Below are 16,198 nucleotides of genomic sequence, written 5' to 3'. Positions count from 1 at the left end.
CACGAATGCAAATGAAAGATTTTAGTTGTGAAGTCACAGTTAAGCATTTCAGTGAATGTCCCAATGACCAACCCTATTAAAGTTTTTTTTTTCAAGTTTAGACTATGAAAATGAAAGTTAGGTCATTACACTTGTGCAATTGATTTGTTACCTTGCCAATGTGGGCTACTGTGATAAAGCAACAACACAATGCAGGTTTGTAGGCATCTATGAGGAACTGTGGTGTTTATGCCTTTAGATTATATTTAAGGTAAGTTACTTATTTACTTATGTATGGACTTATTTGCTTTATTTTTCCTTTAAATCTGCAAGAGGAACTTTTCTCTTATATGACAAATACACACGCACACAACTGACATATCATAACAGGTTCCACTCTATCCACTTAAAATACAACTTCCTCATTGCTGCCCGTCGTCTCTTTGGCCATGGAAAAAATGTGGTTAAATGGAAATGAGTAGTCCATGCTAAGTGCACTCCAAATAATGTGTGGAATCTATTGCAGAGGTTTGTTTTTTTTTGTTTGTTTTTTTAAACAGACTTTAATGAATATAGAAAAAGTCTCCGGCCTTGGCTTTGATGGAGGTATGTTTCATATATTTGCAGAATTGTCTTACGTACGTAGCCATGCACTTAAGAAATTGTTATTACAAAAAAACGCTCTAACTCCTTTACCAGCAATTCCCCTCAATGCAGTCTGCCCTCTTGTGGTTCACTTTTGTCATCACAAGAACTTTGTTTTTAATGATGAATTTACGCCCCGAGCGAGAAAACAAAATTAAACACAGCGGAGGCAGGTAGAAATGTTTTATGTATTATTATTATTATTATTATTATTATTATTATTATTATTATTATTATTATTATTATTATTATTATTTGCAACAAATGGGGCTAAAAATGTTACATTTTCTGCTGGTATCAAATAAAACGAGGTAAGTGGAGACCTTAGTTTTCTGATTGGTTCACGAAAGCGGAACTGTTCTCGCAGCTATAATCCCTACACGGACTGTTTACGGTGTAGCTCGCTGTCGAATCGCACTGTTGCAGTAGAACTGAAGAAAGAACCTTTGGTGAGAACTTCCGAATCGGACTGTCGGCTTACAAATACAAGGCGGCACGATTACAGTGTCTTCTATTAAGTAAATATCGTTTGGAATAGTCCTTGCTGTGCAAACAACAATGTTATTTTTAAGAGAACTGCTAATATCCGCGTGGTCAGGCTTATTCATACGTAATAATGCTATACATGTGTTATTTTTCTTGAATTGCATGTTTTGTTTCGCGATGATATACTGTATTTCTCACAGCTAAATCTCATCAGTTATTTGATGAGGTTTATAGTGGAGCACGTATGGAAATCTTCTAGTTGAGGATTTACTTTGACTGGCATGTCTTCCGTTTATGGTGTTGTCATTTTAAAATCATCATTATTTTAAACTTTCAAATCAACTCTGCAACTGTTTTGCGCTTTAGGTGACGGAAAAAACAAACCCCACTTCTGGTATGGGTGACGTGCTGATAGATGAGGAAGATGATTGTCCAGAGTTGGTGCCCATTGAGAATCCACCTGGTCCCATTTTAGAGCAGATACCTGTCACCATCATCACAGGCTACCTGGGTAAGAGACAACTTTAATGAGCTTACATAGAGAGATTATATTCTCAGACATTTGTTGGTTTATCCCCCTAACAACGGCCACAGAGTTCACTGATCTAAGCCACAGTAAATACACGTGTACAACACTAAAAACAGAAATGAAATATTTTACTGTAGCATATTATAATCACAAGCTGAATTGCTGAGAAGTTGTATATTACTGTATAGGTGCGGGAAAAACCACCCTCCTAAACTACATCTTGACAGAACAACACAACAAGCGCATTGCGGTTATACTCAATGAATTTGGTGAAGGTAAGCTCTCTCTCTCTTTTTTTTTTTTTTTTTAATTAACTGTGGTGTTCATTTTAACTGCTACTGTTCAAGACCGAAAATCGCAATACTCCTTAAAAACCCATCTATCGGGGATCCTCTTGGCATTTCTTCAACTCTGCACTAGATGGCACTAAAGTACAGTCTTTGTGTGCCATTGCATGTCCAGAGAGCTGTAAACTATATATTCTTGATCAGTTATTTTCCCTATGTTTTCTTTTGATAAAGGAGTTATTTGAGGGGAAATTATGGAATAAAACTCATACCGTTTCCGTCATCTAATCCTGTATTGACCTACATCCGCGTCCTTCAGGCAGTGCCCTGGAGAAGTCCCTTGCAGTCAGCCATGCAGGAGAACTCTATGAGGAGTGGCTCGAATTAAGGAATGGCTGCCTCTGTTGCTCCGTCAAGTAAGACAAGTAAACGGCAGCCTTTCTGATGTTGTGTGTTGTTTATAGATGCTGAACAGTTTCTATTATTGCCGGATGTTCCCCTGTTTTTCAGGGACAACGGTCTGAAAGCAATTGAGAACCTGATGGAGAAAAAGGGGAAGTTTGACTACATCCTGTTAGAAACAACTGGCCTTGCCGATCCAGGTATCATACATTCTGCTCTGTTTGAAAAAAAAACAAAAAAAAAACAGCCTTTATTTTTCAACATGTCTTCAATTTTGGTTATTTGAGGAGAGTGCAATGTCCGCTTATTCCTGAGCTAAGGGTCACAAGGGTCTGCTGGAGCCTCTCCCAGCTGTCATTGGGGGGAAGGCAGGGTGACACCACTTGCACTCACATACACACCTACGGACAATTTAGAGTTTCCAATTCACCTCACATGCATGTTTTTGGACTGTGGGAGGAAGCCGGAGAACTCTGAGAGAACCAAGCAGACACAGGGAGAACATGCAAACTCCACACAGAAAAGTCCCAGGTCCGGAATCGAACCCACAACCATGAACCATGTTGCCCCAAATAAACAAACTTTTTTTATATGCATATAAAAGCCCATTTATCTCTTAACTTTAAATTAGGAAATCAATATCAGACTATACGGGTCCGAGTCTGTGATGAAAGTGTGGCGTCTTGCTAAGTGACAGGTGTCAAGAGGGGGCGACGTGCACAGACACACACTGTTTGGGCCAAGCAGACAGAACCAACGGTCAGTCCGGGGCTCTGTCATTGGTCCTGGCACTGCTGTCAATCATCAGGGCTCCCATGGGACCCTCCCCTCACTCTCAGAGAACAGAGGTTGGGTGAGCTATATGAAACATGCCACTCAAAACCAGTGTTTCATTACATAGTCATCAAATATTTACTGTGCTTTATTATTCCGGTCTGGCATTTTGACAGAGGTGCATTACGCGGACAAGCTGTGGCTGCCATGGTAACACAGGGTCCTATAATAACTCTATCCACAGGAAAATAGAAAAAAATACAAAAAGACCTGTTTGTTGATAAACAATTGAAAGCGTTTGATATTGGATTGATCTGCTTCACAGAGCCCAGGCACACAAAGAGGCTTTGGTCTGAAAGATTCACAGATAGATTCTGGAAATTTGATCCTGCAAAAAATAGAAATTTCATATCAATGTTTTTGTGGGTAGCATGTCCAGTATTTGATTGACTAAATTGATTGGATTTGATTTTAAAGCCTTTATATATATGCAAGACATTAATAAATTAATACATTTATTCCTGTGCACATTTAAGAATGACTTGTGTTGCAAATAGAAAGCAGGACTCACTCTCCTCAGTGATTGGATTTACCCCCTTTTTCTAGATTTTACGTAGCTCCCTAGAACTTTCTCTTGTTAGAACAGAGGAATTTAGCTCCAGTTGACTGTTTGTAACAGTTTTTGTTATCTGGCAGGAGCCGTGGCCTCCATGTTCTGGGTGGATGCAGAACTTGGCAGTGATGTCTATTTGGATGGTAAGATTTTTTTTTTTTTTTTTTTTTTGGCACAGAGTGCCATTGTCTCTGTGTACTGGTGACAGGAACATCTTCAATCATTTGGTCTGGTTGGTCTCTTGTAATCGCTCACCTGACTGGTTGCACTTGCAGAGGCTAAAAACAGTATTTGTGTATGAAGGCCACACACTGAATTATATATATAAAAAAAACTGTAAGCCTTTAATAATTATAAATTGAAGTTAAATTTTATTAACTTACACATTTCTGGTCCACTGATTTTTCTCATAGAACCGTCAGTTAGTGATTCACATGTTGGGAAATCTTTTAAATTTTAAAGGCATTACCAGCTGAAATCTGGATTATTCCCCCCCCCAAAAAAAAAAGAATTCTCGATGTTGTCTCTTTTCTGTTTGTGTTTGACTGGTGTGTGTTTCAGCCAGTACACTCAACTGTGTCTGCTCTGGTCTTACTCACCGGTGACTTTTCCACTATTATTCTACAGGTATCGTCACCGTCATAGATGCCAAGTATGGACTACAGGTATGTACTCTGTCTGAAGATGATCATAATTGCACACTGGCTGTGTATCAGTAACAGTATAAATGTTCAAATGAGCGTCTTTTCCAGCCTTCCAAGTACTTCAGTTTTCTAAAAAATTTAAAGTGTGTAAAAAAAAAAAAAAAGTGTTTATTTTGTTGCTGTAAATTAAAAATAAACTGTGATCTTGTCCATGCACCCCCGCCCCCCCTGTGTGTGGCATCTCGCGCACATCCTGCCTCCCTGGTGGTATTTAAAAAGGGAACAGAGCGAGTGACACCCAGATAATGGGCTCTAATTTGAAGGTGTCAGGCTCGCTGTGGTGACACGTCCCAGCCCTCCTTCCTCTCGCAAGAGCGAGAAGGAGATGAAGGGCGCGATGACAGGGAGGAGGAGAGCGGATGAGTGCGACTGAAGGACTAATAGATATCAGAGACATGACCATTGTAATAGGACTGTCACAGTCCCTCTCCAACCCTCTCCCTCATCCGTCCAATACGATAGCTGTCGGCTTTTTTAGCATTCGGCCGCTCGGAAGAAGGCCTTCGTCCCCATGGCACACACGTTATTTGATTAAAAAGCCAACGGCTGACTTTAAAAAAAAAAAAAGGTATCATTTATACCTTCAAAAATGAAGCGTCGGTGCTTCCCGCAGTGATTGATTGATGTCAGATTGAGTTCAGCACACAGAGCGACACCTCCTGATCTCCTGGTGAACAAACGAGGATATAGGTCATTCTAGGTCATTTGTTTTCAAAATGTCCAAAAGAGTTTATATCTTTTGCAAAGCGTGCATGACAATTCTATTCTTACGCTCTTTAAATCATTACAATTTGACTCTCCTGATAGCTTCACTTGTGTGCCGTCTCATTTCTCTTTCAAACTTGCAGCAACTCACGGAGGAGAAAGCAGACGGACTTGCCAATGAGGCGGCCAGGTCAGTAGGTCATACTTGTCTGTCCAGCCATGTTGTAGTAACACTGAATAGAGACCTGAGGACGTGAGGAAAAACCTCATATCTGACTTTTGTTTAGCTGTCCCGTGGTTGCGATTGTCTCAATCTACTTCCTGCAACAATCCTAGTGCGCTTCACTGTGTCGCTCTTTGTGATCCAGAGAGCTAAAGATCTGAAGATACACACATATATATATATATATACATATATATATATATGTGTATATATATATACATACATTTAAGACTATGAGTTGCAGACACCAAAGTGAGTAAAAATGTTTCAGAGTGTTCAGAGTGGCACACGTGGCCTCGCGGCTGTTGACGGCGCTTTCTGCCACCCGCCTGTCCGTCTCCGCGGGCGCCTCTGTTTGTGTCCTCCTGCAGCTGTGTGTTTGTTGCTGTTCCGCAAACACACGCGATGAAAAAGAGACCCGTTGTACGACCCCTTTGCATTCCTGCTCTTTGTTTGTGTTTTCACCTCCAAGCTAAACAGGCGCTGGGCTCCCATTTGAGCGAGCGGCGCCTGCTGCCACCCATGAAAACTCAGCCACACACGCGCGTGCAAAAAAAATAAAATAAATAAAAGACACCCAAAACAAAACAAAACAAAAAATCAGCTGTGATATGTTTAATGTCCTTGCAGGCAGGTTGCTGTGGCTGATCTGATTATAATCAATAAGACGGATCTGGTGAAGGAGGAGGAGCTCAGCCGGACCAGAGAAGCAGTCAGGTCAGTTTCACTGACTTCGTTTTGTCACTTACTCGATTTTGCTGGAGAAATTAAGCAGGAGAAATTCACAACACTAAAGTAAATGTTCCTTGTTGCTTCTCTCTAAAAATGCCACAGCTTGCTTTGTTAAGCAAATAAATGATTTGGGGCAGAATGCCATTAAGAAATTTGAACCTGGTAACCTTTCCATAATGCATAATGGATTTTTGTCACTAATTATTTAAAAAAAAAAAAATCTTTCTTCCTAATCACCAAGTAGTTTTATATGTCATTCTTATTGAAACCCTTTTCTTGTTTCAGGTCTATCAATGGACTCGTCAAGGTTTTGGAAACTCAGAAGTCGAGGTGAGCGACCATTTGTTGCTTTTCCTTCAAAGTTCTGTGCTTTTCTTCTTCTGAGATGAACCCCGCCTGCTGCTCAGATCTATATATCAAACATAAACACCGTCGGGCGACGGCCAAAGCCCAAACACACATGGTGCGCACACAGAAACCAAATTCTGCGCCCCAAAGTAAATACCAGGCCTGCGCTGGTGTCCACTTACCAGCAGTCTTTGCTCTTTGACCCCTGGCTCTTCAAATCCGACACGGTTGCTCATGTGTGAACGTCGCACATGTGCGGCCGCGTGCATGCGTGCGTGTGTGTGCGTGTGTGTGCGTGTGTACGTGCAGTCTGTACCAGAACGTTATTGGAGCCAGGTAGCATCTGGCTAACACCAGCAGTGTGTTTCAAAGGTTGGGCTGTGTCTTGGATCTGATCTGCCCCCCAACAGAGTTCAGGCCGGGGTGAGCAGATGAAAGGCTCTGCGCGGCGAGGGGTTAATCGGAAAAACAGCACCACCCTGTTGTCTGAGCTTTTTTTTTTTTGTTTTGTTATTTTAGCCAAACTTGTGGAAAAAGTTAAAAAACGATGGTCTTGATTTATTAACCTCGCCACGGTGCAGTGCGCTGGATTTGTAAACAGAATGTGAGAGAGGCGTAACGAACGGGTGGTCTTCTTCCACAGGGTGGATCTGTCTCAAGTCTTGGACCTGCATTCCTTTGACAGCAAAGACGGAGAGAAGTAAGTCGGTTTTGTTCCCTTCAAGCGTTAATAAAGTAGTGGCATCGGCTCAACCAACTTTTCACCCAAACCACGTCTTTTTTTTTTTCTATTGGGATCTTGACTAATGGGATTCCATCGTCTCCACTCTGATTTTTCTTTCAATTACTTTCTTCTATTGGAGTTGAATATCCGCTCTCCAAACACATTTCTACACATTGCGCAGAATGAGGTCTGACTGTCATAACCTTAAAGAAATATACCACTGCAATCCGGACCTGAAAGTGTGATGTTGGAACCTGACCTCAGTCTACCGTATTTGCAAACTCTATATAAATTATTCATAAAATGCACCTGTGTGTCAGGTTAAACGAAATGAAAAAATGTTCAATAATAATCTCAGCTGCACGTGAGGTGAGGAAGCCCTGCCCTTTCTTAACCTGCAGCATGAACTTCAGAAACAGTTGGACAGAAAATACGAACGGTCTTGAAACTGCAACTTCCTCCACCGCTCATTCAAACTGAACCATCACTAGTACCCCCCACCCCCCAAAAAAACCCTGACTTGTTTCCAGAGGTTACTGAAGGCAGAACATGACGCCAACCGCTGAAAGAGTGACACTGTGTCGTATTGTTGTGCCACGACAATCTCGACCACGGGCATTTACAGCGAGAAGAAGATCAAGACCTCACTCTGGCCGCCAGCCGTCTTCAATAAACGTCACCCCGCCGCGTTCGCCTCTAATTAACAGACTCTTCTTTCTTTTTCCCCTTTTTTTTTTAATTGAGCGTTCCCCCGTCGCACCGCGGGGTGGTCATCATATTGTGTGTGCCCCCTACCCCCCCGCCGCAGAATGTCATCCTCATGAATAGAGTCAGTGTTCGTCCTTTCATGTGAATGGAACGGGGCCGCTGCGTTAAAGCCTCCCTTACATGCCCTCGCTCGGTGTTTCAGCGGCCAGCTGCAGAGGATTACAGCCGTGTGTGTCCTCCGGCTCCCGAGGAGCTGCCCCTTGTCCCGACAGATAGCTCCTTTCCCCCTGCCATTGAGAGTCGGGGGGACCCTCCACCCCTCCCCACCTCCACGCCACCCACACCCTCCACCTCCTCCCCTCAATCCCACGCGGGCTGTTTGAAGCGGCCCCCCGCCGCTCCGCCTGTGTGGTACTAACAGCAAGCGGGACTCAAGCGGCTGGACGCAACATTCAGCCCGCCTGTGAGGTCAGCGAGAAGGGGAGGCGGGGTGGTGGGAGAAGAACAAGGGCCCGGGTTTGTTTGGTGGGGCTGTTTTGTAGGGTTTAACTGCCATTTCTAAAGTTTTCACAAGTCCATTCAAAGTTGAGTCATTAAGCGGCGATACGGCCATTGTGAGCGCAGGCAGGACAAAGTGTCGTCCCGCTTCTAAAAGATTAAGAGGGCAAACAAATAATATTAAAGTAAAATACTTAAGATTTCTTTTTTTTTTCCAACCAAAGATATGCAAATTTTGTTTGTAATTAAAAGAATTAAAGATGCGGAAAAGTGTGTTATAAAAGCATTATAAACACTTTTAGGAAAAGGAACACAGAAGTAAAATATGATATAGATATATCACAACATTTTAGCCCCACTGACATAAACTCCACCCTTTGTTGACTTCAGCCCAGATATCCACCAATAAAAGATTGTGGTTAAGATTTTTGAAAAGTGAAGGTGCAGAAATGGCAGTGGGAGAGAGACAGTTTGGCAACGGAAGAAAGAATTAGAAAAGAACTCCTTGAAAATCATAAAAATAACTGAAACCTTTTGTTGGGAACACATCACAATTTGGAAACTGGCTGAAATTTCAGCCGCATGTTGAGATTTACTGACTGAAGCACAGGTGCACTTTTTTTCCTATGCATATTCCCTAAATGAGGTGTTTTAAAAGTCTAAATTTCACAACAGCAAACGCAACACGATCACCTTCGGGACGTTTTCTCATTGAAGCGTATATAGGATGTGCACATGCAGAAAGAACATGGAAATCTTATTTATTTCTCTCCTTCTGAAAGTCTAGCAGAGAAACTCCAGCTCGTCAAGTCGACCAAGCCTCATCTGGACAAGGTACCGTGTGACTTGCTTTGTCTTTTACTCATGTGGCCCCAGAAAGTCACCAGGTCTCCTCTTAGTTTCCCCGGTGCTGTTTGCAAATTGATTCCAACACATAATTTCCTGCAGAAGCTCCTCAGGCTAAAGTTGCGCCTTGTGTCCCCCCCCCCCCAGGCTGTGACACTCTGGTGAAACCCCCACCTTCTCTTCTGGGGTTTTGTTGCTCGGATCATCTCAAAGCTTTTGATGTTTTCTTGTTCCATTACAAATAGGTCCCATCTCATGCAGGTCACGCAGCCATACAGACCTGTTCAGTTGGAATAGTTTCTTTTAAAGAACAAAAAGGTCATTAAGTTCCTCCCTTTTGTCATTGCTGTACTTTTGTCTGAGCTGAGAGTCATTGAGGAACTTTTTAACACTTTAACTGTAATCCTCCCAAAATCCCTGGATGTCAGTATGCGTAATGACATTTCATTTTGGTTTTCTTCACGTTAGTTCAGACTCTCAGACCGGAGGCAACCTTAGCCTCCACCTCCATCAACGTCCACCTTGCACTTCTGCACAGCTGCATTTCCATGTTTTTAATTTTTGCTGCAGCCTCCAGTAAATGTTCCTAATTCACCGTGATTTAAATTCAAGAAACGTTGTTTACTCTGATGTTTTACAACCTTTGCATACGTCTTTCTCCAAAACAAACAAAAAAAAAGCTTAGATTTGGTCATTATGATTCCATGAGATGAGCGTCAGAGTCACAGTCGATGTGCAGAAATGAGACCCTGGGTCTACATTGCCTAATTATGATACATAAAAGCCTCATCTCAGACGCTCAGCACGCATCTCAAGTCAATGTTCCAGGTTCAGCCGCTCTGCTTGATGTTTTTTTTTTCCCACAGCCAAAGACTCCCCAAGTCAATCACGCCTAATCTCAGCTTTATACCCAGGAACTTTTACTACAGGATGAGCAGAGATGAAGGCTGTTTGCGTCTGCAAACACCGCTATTGTTGTCTGTTTTCTCTGGTTCCCCTTTTCCCGCATGAGGCTCGGACCGTTCCTCAGAGCGAGTCCCCCACACCCACCCACCGCCCCCCCCACTCCTCCTCCTTTTGCTCACACCGCTCTTTTCATGTAAATGAGAATGCTGTTTTTCTGTTGTTATACCAAATGACAAGGAAGTGTGTAACCTTAACACTTGAAGACAAACTTCCACCCCCCCCTCCAAAATATCTACAAAGTGCCCCTTTAACGCATGTGAGGAAGTCTGGGGGAAGAGAGGTGGGGGTGGGGGCAGGGGGTGAGCGAGGACAGGGAGAGATGGTGTTTGGGGGGGGGGGGGGCATATAGTGAGATAAAATACAGGCGCTACAAGCGGGTTTCAGGTACTTGGAAGAGTTGTGGATTTTGACACGGCTGTTGACAAAGCCATCAGCCCAGGTGTAAAAGAAACACTTGTGTTTAACTTTCCTAATGGCTTTCCTGGTTTCACCCGAGCCCAGAGTATGACATCAGAACATTGCACAAACGAATGCGCACATGTTGCAGATGTTCACATCCTGAAGTAGGCTCAATATTCCCTGTTATCACATCATTCATACGATCGTCGCTATGGACTCACTGAATGAATGCGACTTCAGGACGAGGAACAAGGAACTTGTGCAAACTTTAGTCTGAGTGTTTAAGATGCAACTTGTTCTCAGACGATGTGCGGCTCAGTAGGAAGTGACGCCATTAATTCCACGCTATTCTGCATTCCAAATTCAGATGATTTTATTGTTGGATGTGCAGAAAATAAACACATTGAAAATGTATGTGTAGTTTTCAAACAGCCAATGAAGAGTCAATTATTTGTTGTTGTTGTTGTTGTTGTTTTCTGTGGTTGAGTTAAACGCGCTTAAATAACAGAAAACCTGCCAACTGTGCTCCGGCCCCTCAGAGCATTTTAACGGTGACGTTTGAAGTGGCCGGGGATCTCTGCGAGGACGCCCTCAACATCTTCATCCAGGTGCACTCCCCACTCACTTTACGTGGCCTCCACACAAAACAGTCCTTTGTAAAGTAAACACCCATTTTCCACCGTTTCAGGAACTCCTGTGGGAAAAGACGTTCCAAAACCAAACGGGCCATCCCATGACCGTCATACGTTCAAAGGTACGTTGAGGGACAATGCCTCCCCCAGGTGGCGGCGGTGATCAGTTAAACGTGCGTTCCAAACGCCTCATTCAGAGCTGGTTAATCTGTGACTTGTGTGTTTGTGTTTTAGGGCATAGTGTCCATTGCAGGTAAAGCCCACCAAGTGATGCTGCAGGGGGTCCACGAGCTCTATGAGCTGAATGAGACCCCTCAGCTCTGGGAGGGGACACCGCGGGTCAACCGCCTGGTCTTTATAGGTGAAGACACACACACACACACACACACACACACACACACACACACACACACACACACACACACACACACACACAGCGATTTTCTGATTATTACACAGCAGCGTGAAGACAAGTGATTTGTTAACTGGTGCCAAATTCATCGGGTCGTTTAAAAAACAACCCCCCGCCCAAAAAAACTACTTTATCAATACTAAGTATGTGCCAATGGTAGCTCTAGAGTTTTCTGTAACTTGCATGCTTTTAACATGCATGTATTCATTCCTAATTTACAGATTGACCAAAAGGTTTTTCTTGAAAATAAAAAAGGTGTTTATTTTTATCCTCTCTCCTCTCTTTTTGCAGGTAAAAACCTGGACAAGGGGATACTACAGGAGCAGTTTTTGTCGTCAGTGGTGCAAAGTGCGGAGAAAAACTAGCCTCTTGTTCCTCTCGGCATTAGCTGCGTCTCTGTCCTCATGACCTCGGAACATTTCCTGACCAAAATCAGGAGCTTTTTCAGAGGATGGCCGAGACTACGGTTTAGGAACAGCAGCTCCAGCAGCAGCAACATTTCAAAGACGGCTGCAGAGCCACACATGCAAAATGAGAACTCATCCTGATCGTGACGTGTGAGAGGACGACGGCACAAGGCCGCGGCTGAGGACGGAGCTGTAACCACTGCTGTGTGTATTTTTACGAAGAGAAAGATTTATAGGTTGATTGTATCGTGCAAATACTGTCGCCTTAGTTTGCTGCTTCCAAAATAAGGCATTGAAAGTGACTGGATTTTAATGCCCTGCTTGTAAAAATCATTTTCAATAAAGTTGTTCCCTGAAAGTCCATTCCAGTGCTTGAAATTGACGCTGTCAGGAAATGACGCCCTTCACACGTAACAGAACTTGGGTTGTTCGAGCCAGCGAAGGCCATTAACATACTGTTAAAGACAAAAGTGCATTTGTGTTGAAGTGTTAAGCTGGTCACTGTGGCACTCAACAAAGTGCAAAGAGGGTTTCCAAAAGCATTAACACCTTGTTACAGAGTTTGCAACTTTGCCATCCAGTGGACTTCAGGTTAACTAGGGCTATATAATGTTGTGGGGGAAATAATATTTAACTTTAGTGTTTAAGACTTGTTGGGTTAGTGTCATTTTGGACAAATCCAATATTTTATTTATCCACCTCCACGTTTAATGATGCATTCACTTGTGGGTTTTCGAGGGTCACAAAAACTGACTAGAACAACTATATTTTGGGAAATTACACATAACACATTCACACAAATAATCATTTAATCTGCCTCCAAGTGGTGAGTATGTATGACCCCTCCTCCACCAACTTTCTGTCGTGGGTGTCTGCTCGAGCTTTTCCCAGTACACACACACTCAGCGGGACTTGCCAGGGGACCGGGAAGGCGTAGTTTTCCCATCTCGGGTCATTTGCAACTGAGATATCAGCACGATTTGTCACATATCCGCCGTGGGAGCGTTTTGCTTTGAGGATGCTGCCGCTCCATTCATAACACGTCGTAAAGCCGCGCTGAGCCCCGCAGCCCAGGGCGCACCGCGCAGCTGCGTCGTTTCCTACTCGATTCTGATGCTGATGGCCTCGTTAAGGCGACTATTACATCTTTTCTGTGCTGCCTGTGGGGACCCCCGCCACGGCCATTTTCATGGTCACACCACCCGCGGGCATCCAGAGGTGGCAAACTAAACGAACCCGCTGGGGATACAAAAAGCGGGGAGGCTGCATAGTCTCTTTATATCACGGGGTGGGCGGAGTCTCTCGCACTACTGACACCAGACTGATCATCAGCTGATCTCAGTTCACCCATGTAGAAGTTGTTTACTGTGACCTAACAGACAACCGGGCAGTCTTACACACTTAACAAATTAATGTTTCGCCACTCTATGGTTGATTATGGTTGGATTCCTTCTCTTAAAAACGCAAAGGCTGTGTCAGATCTAAGTAGTGGGTTCAATGCATCAGGATTTTTTTTTTTTTTTTTAAACTTGTAAATGAAATATGTCACAAGAAAATCGAGCAGGATAATGCTTAAAAAGAAGAAGAAGAAGAAGAAGAAGAAGAAGAAGAAGAAGAAGAAGAAAAGACCGCATCACATTATGTCCCCTTAAATCAGCTCATATCAAACAAATGCGCAATGCCGCTGTGCTGAGACTTCTGGCAATTAAACTCCTATCAAACCATTTTTTTTGTTTTGTTATAGTTTAGCATCTATTTTGTTTTTCGCGTTTAGAACGACGCGTTCTTCAAAAGTCAGGCTTGTCTTTGCATAAACAGACCTTTCGCACATCACAACTCCCCGTGTTACCCCCTCATGCGAGCTCACCCCCTCTGGACCCCTGCGGCGAGGGGCCACTCTGATAGGTCCAGAGGGCTGATGGGACTGGCCTTCAGGCCAGCAGCCCCTCGGCATATAAAGCCGCTCCAAACATCTGCTTTTACAAACGAGCCGGGACGCGCACAGCGGACGCGTCTTTACGCACGGGTCAGGCCGCCTACCCCCCCCTTTACGCGCGGCGATTTACTGATGTCTGTCTGATCTGACTGAACATCCTGCACGCGACAATGACTCTCTCCGGTGACCTTTCCACTTCACGGCACGCCGCACTGCCCGTGGACGAGGAGATCGACATCGTGGGCGGGGACGAGGCAGCAGCGCTCGGGCCTCCGTACCGCCCCGCGGACCACGGCTCCTCGGCGGAATCCGGCGCTGAATTCGACTCATCCGAGCCGGACTCGTCGGGCGAGAGCGAGAGCAGCTTCTGCTCGGACGTCCCGCCGTCCAGGAAGGCTCCGAGCAGCTCGGTGAAGCCGCCGTACTCCTACATCGCCCTCATCACCATGGCGATCCTGCAGAGCCCCATGAAGAAGCTGACGCTGAGCGGCATCTGCGACTTCATCAGCAACAAGTTCCCCTACTACAGAGACAAGTTCCCGGCGTGGCAGAACTCCATCAGGCACAACCTGTCCCTCAACGACTGCTTCATCAAGATCCCGAGGGAGCCCGGGAACCCGGGAAAAGGTAACTACTGGTCCCTCGACCCCGCCTCCGAGGACATGTTCGACAACGGCAGCTTCCTGCGGCGAAGGAAGCGCTTTAAAAGAAACCACCCGGGACTCGGCAAAGACGGACTGGTGTTTTACTCCAACCTGGGCTGCTACCGGCCCTACGGACAGTCATCCTACAGCGCGCAGGGCCAGGTGAGCCAGTTGCCGGCGGCTCCCATCTCCTACATCCCCCTGGCGGATGGGATCATGGTGACCCCTTCTCCATATCACCATCACCTCCCACCACCGCAAACTCAGCACGGCCCTCCAAACCCCAGCAGGCCCAAAGACTCGAGCGTGCAGCTACGCGCCGAGCCGAAGCCCGTCGCGCAGACCAAGTGCTCCTTCAGCATCGACAGCATCATGAGCAAACCGAGCACCGTCAGTCAGCAGACGCAGCCCAGTGTGCTCGGCTACGGTCAGCAATTGATGTCGGCCTGTTTGGCTCCGTCCATCCTGCTGCCTCCCAGAGCCCCCTTCTACACTGGAACCATGCTGAGCACAGCAACACTGAACGAGCAGCTCAGGCTCTCCTACTGCTGAAGCTACCAGTCACTGGCTGGAGGCGCGGTGGTCCAGTTCATTTCTTAAAGAAATGTTCCCGAATTGCATGATATTTATGTGCGTCGACATTCAGTTATGTCTTAAATGAAGCGAGGTGTAAATAAGATGTTTGTTAATATATTTGTGGAAGTATACCTGCCTTTGCTGACGAATGTGTTTTGTTACGAATGACCGTGTCAAAAATAAATATACTAAAGATGTAAATATAAAAAGCTGTCTGTGTTTAGTGTTGACCTCTAGCAGCAGAAAAGTTTCTTTCCATAGAGTATTTCTTTGTTTAATAATATTAATAACTATGATGCACCAGATACAACATTCTACAACAACAAAATCCTAGTAGAAAAACAATATCGCAATATCAAAATGTAAACAATTTGTTTAGTTTAAGAAACGTGTTTACGTTCTGACATCATCATCATAAACATTCTTCTTCTTCTTCTTCTTCTTCTTCTTCTTATTATTATTATTATTATTATTATTATTATTATTATTATTATTATTATTATTATTATTATTATCATCATTATTAAAAGAAGAAGAAACAAAATTAGCAGAATTAATGTTTCATGATCTAAGTTCCTCCCAATCAGCAAAAACTAATTTTGAAAGAAAAAACGAAATTTGCAGAAAGACGTTCAGGAAATTTCAGCTCCATTGGTCTGCCACTAGGTGGGGGTATTTACTATCTTTAAGAGGGACTGAGCATCAACCTCGTTGAAGATCCACTCGATTTGAGAGTTTTAAATATCGATGATCGATGATATCGATGATCAATCCACCTTACAGTGACACATATTGTACAATATACACACAAATCGATAAAATCAAAATATGTTCAGAATGAAACTATGGATTTAAAAAAGACCTAAGAGAGATTTTGGTGGCTAAACAAGTTGCTCTTACTGTAACTGCTGCATGGCGGACAAACAGTGAGAAAGACGGACGGACGGACAGACAAACAGACAGACAGACGGATGGACAGACAGACAGACAGAGGGCAGTGTCTGGTTGCAGACCGGTCCCGAC

General features: G+C 44.2%; 2 protein-coding genes across 2 annotated transcripts; both read left to right on the top strand.

Moving 5' to 3' along the window:
* The first annotated feature begins 1,476 nt into the window (after positions 1–1,476).
* On the top strand, positions 1,477–12,382 carry cbwd (COBW domain containing). The gene is made up of 15 exons (XM_076049477.1): positions 1,477–1,621; positions 1,828–1,914; positions 2,246–2,342; positions 2,437–2,528; positions 3,799–3,858; positions 4,343–4,380; positions 5,268–5,314; positions 5,978–6,064; positions 6,365–6,409; positions 7,071–7,127; positions 9,140–9,191; positions 11,108–11,176; positions 11,257–11,322; positions 11,435–11,561; positions 11,904–12,382. Exons 1-15 carry the CDS (start codon positions 1,507–1,509, stop codon positions 11,975–11,977), a joined length of 1,113 nt encoding a protein of 370 aa, XP_075905592.1. The 5' UTR covers positions 1,477–1,506; the 3' UTR covers positions 11,978–12,382.
* A 1,617-nt stretch (positions 12,383–13,999) lies between these two features.
* On the top strand, positions 14,000–15,384 carry foxd5 (forkhead box D5). Its single transcript, XM_076049478.1, has one exon. It carries the CDS (start codon positions 14,126–14,128, stop codon positions 15,149–15,151), a length of 1,026 nt encoding a protein of 341 aa, XP_075905593.1. The 5' UTR covers positions 14,000–14,125; the 3' UTR covers positions 15,152–15,384.
* Positions 15,385–16,198: the final 814 nt, after the last annotated feature.

Source organism: Nelusetta ayraudi, unplaced genomic scaffold (assembly GCF_046127955.1).
Source record: "Nelusetta ayraudi isolate G7.1 ecotype Tasmania unplaced genomic scaffold, CSIRO-AGI_Nayr_v1 ptg000116l, whole genome shotgun sequence".
NCBI lineage: Eukaryota > Metazoa > Chordata > Actinopteri > Tetraodontiformes > Monacanthidae > Nelusetta > Nelusetta ayraudi.
Note: the sequence above shows the minus strand (reverse complement) of the source record. Positions and strands in the feature narration are given on the sequence as shown.

Excerpts from the sequence above, each read along its gene's own strand:
- cbwd (XM_076049477.1), top strand. The coding sequence starts at position 1,507 with ATGGGTGACGTGCTGATAGATGAGGAAGATGATTGTCCAGAGTTGGTG. Across the intron at positions 2,529-3,798 it reads AACTGGCCTTGCCGATCCAG|GAGCCGTGGCCTCCATGTTC; the intron begins GTATCATACATT and ends GTTATCTGGCAG. Across the intron at positions 6,065-6,364 it reads CGGACCAGAGAAGCAGTCAG|GTCTATCAATGGACTCGTCA; the intron begins GTCAGTTTCACT and ends TTCTTGTTTCAG.
- foxd5 (XM_076049478.1), top strand. The coding sequence starts at position 14,126 with ATGACTCTCTCCGGTGACCTTTCCACTTCACGGCACGCCGCACTGCCC.